The 1,563-nt window shown below is 33.7% G+C and overlaps 1 protein-coding gene across 1 annotated transcript in view; it reads right to left on the reverse strand.

Moving 5' to 3' along the window:
* Positions 1 to 1,189: 1,189 nt before the first annotated feature.
* LOC107471367 (oleosin Ara h 11.0102) overlaps positions 1,190 to 1,563 on the reverse strand; it is a gene marked incomplete in the record, with an annotated part of 958 nt that continues 584 nt past the window's right edge. Inside the window, 1 exon segment of the mRNA XM_016090824.3 lies at positions 1,190 to 1,563. Within this exon segment, the coding sequence (XP_015946310.1) occupies positions 1,410 to 1,563 (154 nt within the window).

Below are 1,563 nucleotides of genomic sequence, written 5' to 3' on the forward strand. Positions count from 1 at the left end.
AAAGATAAAGAAGGTAGTAGATTCTTTAATTTGTGTTGGAGCGACGATAAATGACACTATTTTAAATGGACTATCAGAAGAGTACACCTCATTCATCACCACTATAATTGCTAAGTCTCCTCCAATGTCAATTGGAGAGTTAAAAGCTTTGTTAATGGCGCATAAAGAGTTGTTAAACAAGTATAAGAGATTTAACAACTTTATACAAACACATGTCACACACATCCATAACCTTAATCACAATTTTGGAGGAGGTTTTCGTAAAGGAAGGTTTCATTTTGTAGACGAGGCGGTTTAAAATTTGACAGAGAAAAAAGACACATGCAGTTCTAGCATCAAAGATATGGAAGATTAAAGTCTATACATCTTCAGGCTCAAAGATATGAAAGAACAAATTCCAGAATAATATAATGTCAAGTGTACAATAAATTTGAACATTCTACTCTTACTTACTGGTACAAATACAATTCTGACTCTGAAAAAGGTTTACACCCAGAAAAATCCTTAGTTTTTCAAAATTCTGGTGCCAATCTTTTTTACTCCAGTGGCTTAATGCAAAATGAAACTAATTATGCTACATCTTTAACTCTTCAAGATCCAAATTAGTATCCAAATCTTTTAACTCTTTTTAAGACCCAAATTGATATCCAGACTCTGGCACCACGCATATGACTGACACCACGCATCATATGACTGCGGATGCAATGAACTTCATTGAAAAGTCTTAATATGCTGAAAAGTCTTAATATGCTGAATTAGAACGTGTCATTATTGAAAATGGTACAGATTTGTTAATTAGCCATGTTGAAAATTTTATTTTTATTTCAGATTTGAATAAGAAAGTTTTTTTTCACAAAGCTTCTTCTAGTGCCTCAAATTTTGAAAAATCTCCTGTGTATATCAATTTGCTAAAAGACAATAAAATTTTATCAATTTGCTAAAAGACAATAAATTTTTTTTTGAATTTCATGATGATCATTGTGTTGTTAAATGCAAGATCTAACTATTATTATACACACCATATGCTAACCTCTTTCAGCTATGCAGTATCAAAACGGTTAATTCAGTTGCTTAGTGTGCAAGGATTCAATTCTTTTAAAACAGAATCTGCTGTATGTCTATGAAACTGATACAATCTCATTCATTTTCTTTCATTATTCAATAAACGCGTATTCTTAATTTTAGGATGTGACAATAACCCTAGCTATATATATTGAATTTATGTCAATATGAGTAGGCAGGATTAAAATGGATGGATGCTAAACACAGGAAATATATAAACAACGGTAATACAAGCAACCCAGACTCATAAAAAATTAAATAAAATAAAATAAACCATAACAATTCGAAAAAGATAAATGATGGCGTGGGCGTGCGTGGATGCGTAGGTGGAAACGAAGATGGTATGCTCAAGAAGCCTGGGCCCCACTGGTTTGCTGTTGACCATAGTCCTTAATCTCACGCGCCTTGCTCATCAGCTTGTGGCGGGCAGTGTCCAATTGGTTGGCGCCAGGTGGATGCTTACCTGTTACGTACCTATAGATCCACGTCAGCACTGTTATT

The sequence above is a fragment of the Arachis duranensis genome, chromosome 10 (assembly GCF_000817695.3).
Source record: "Arachis duranensis cultivar V14167 chromosome 10, aradu.V14167.gnm2.J7QH, whole genome shotgun sequence".
NCBI lineage: Eukaryota > Viridiplantae > Streptophyta > Magnoliopsida > Fabales > Fabaceae > Arachis > Arachis duranensis.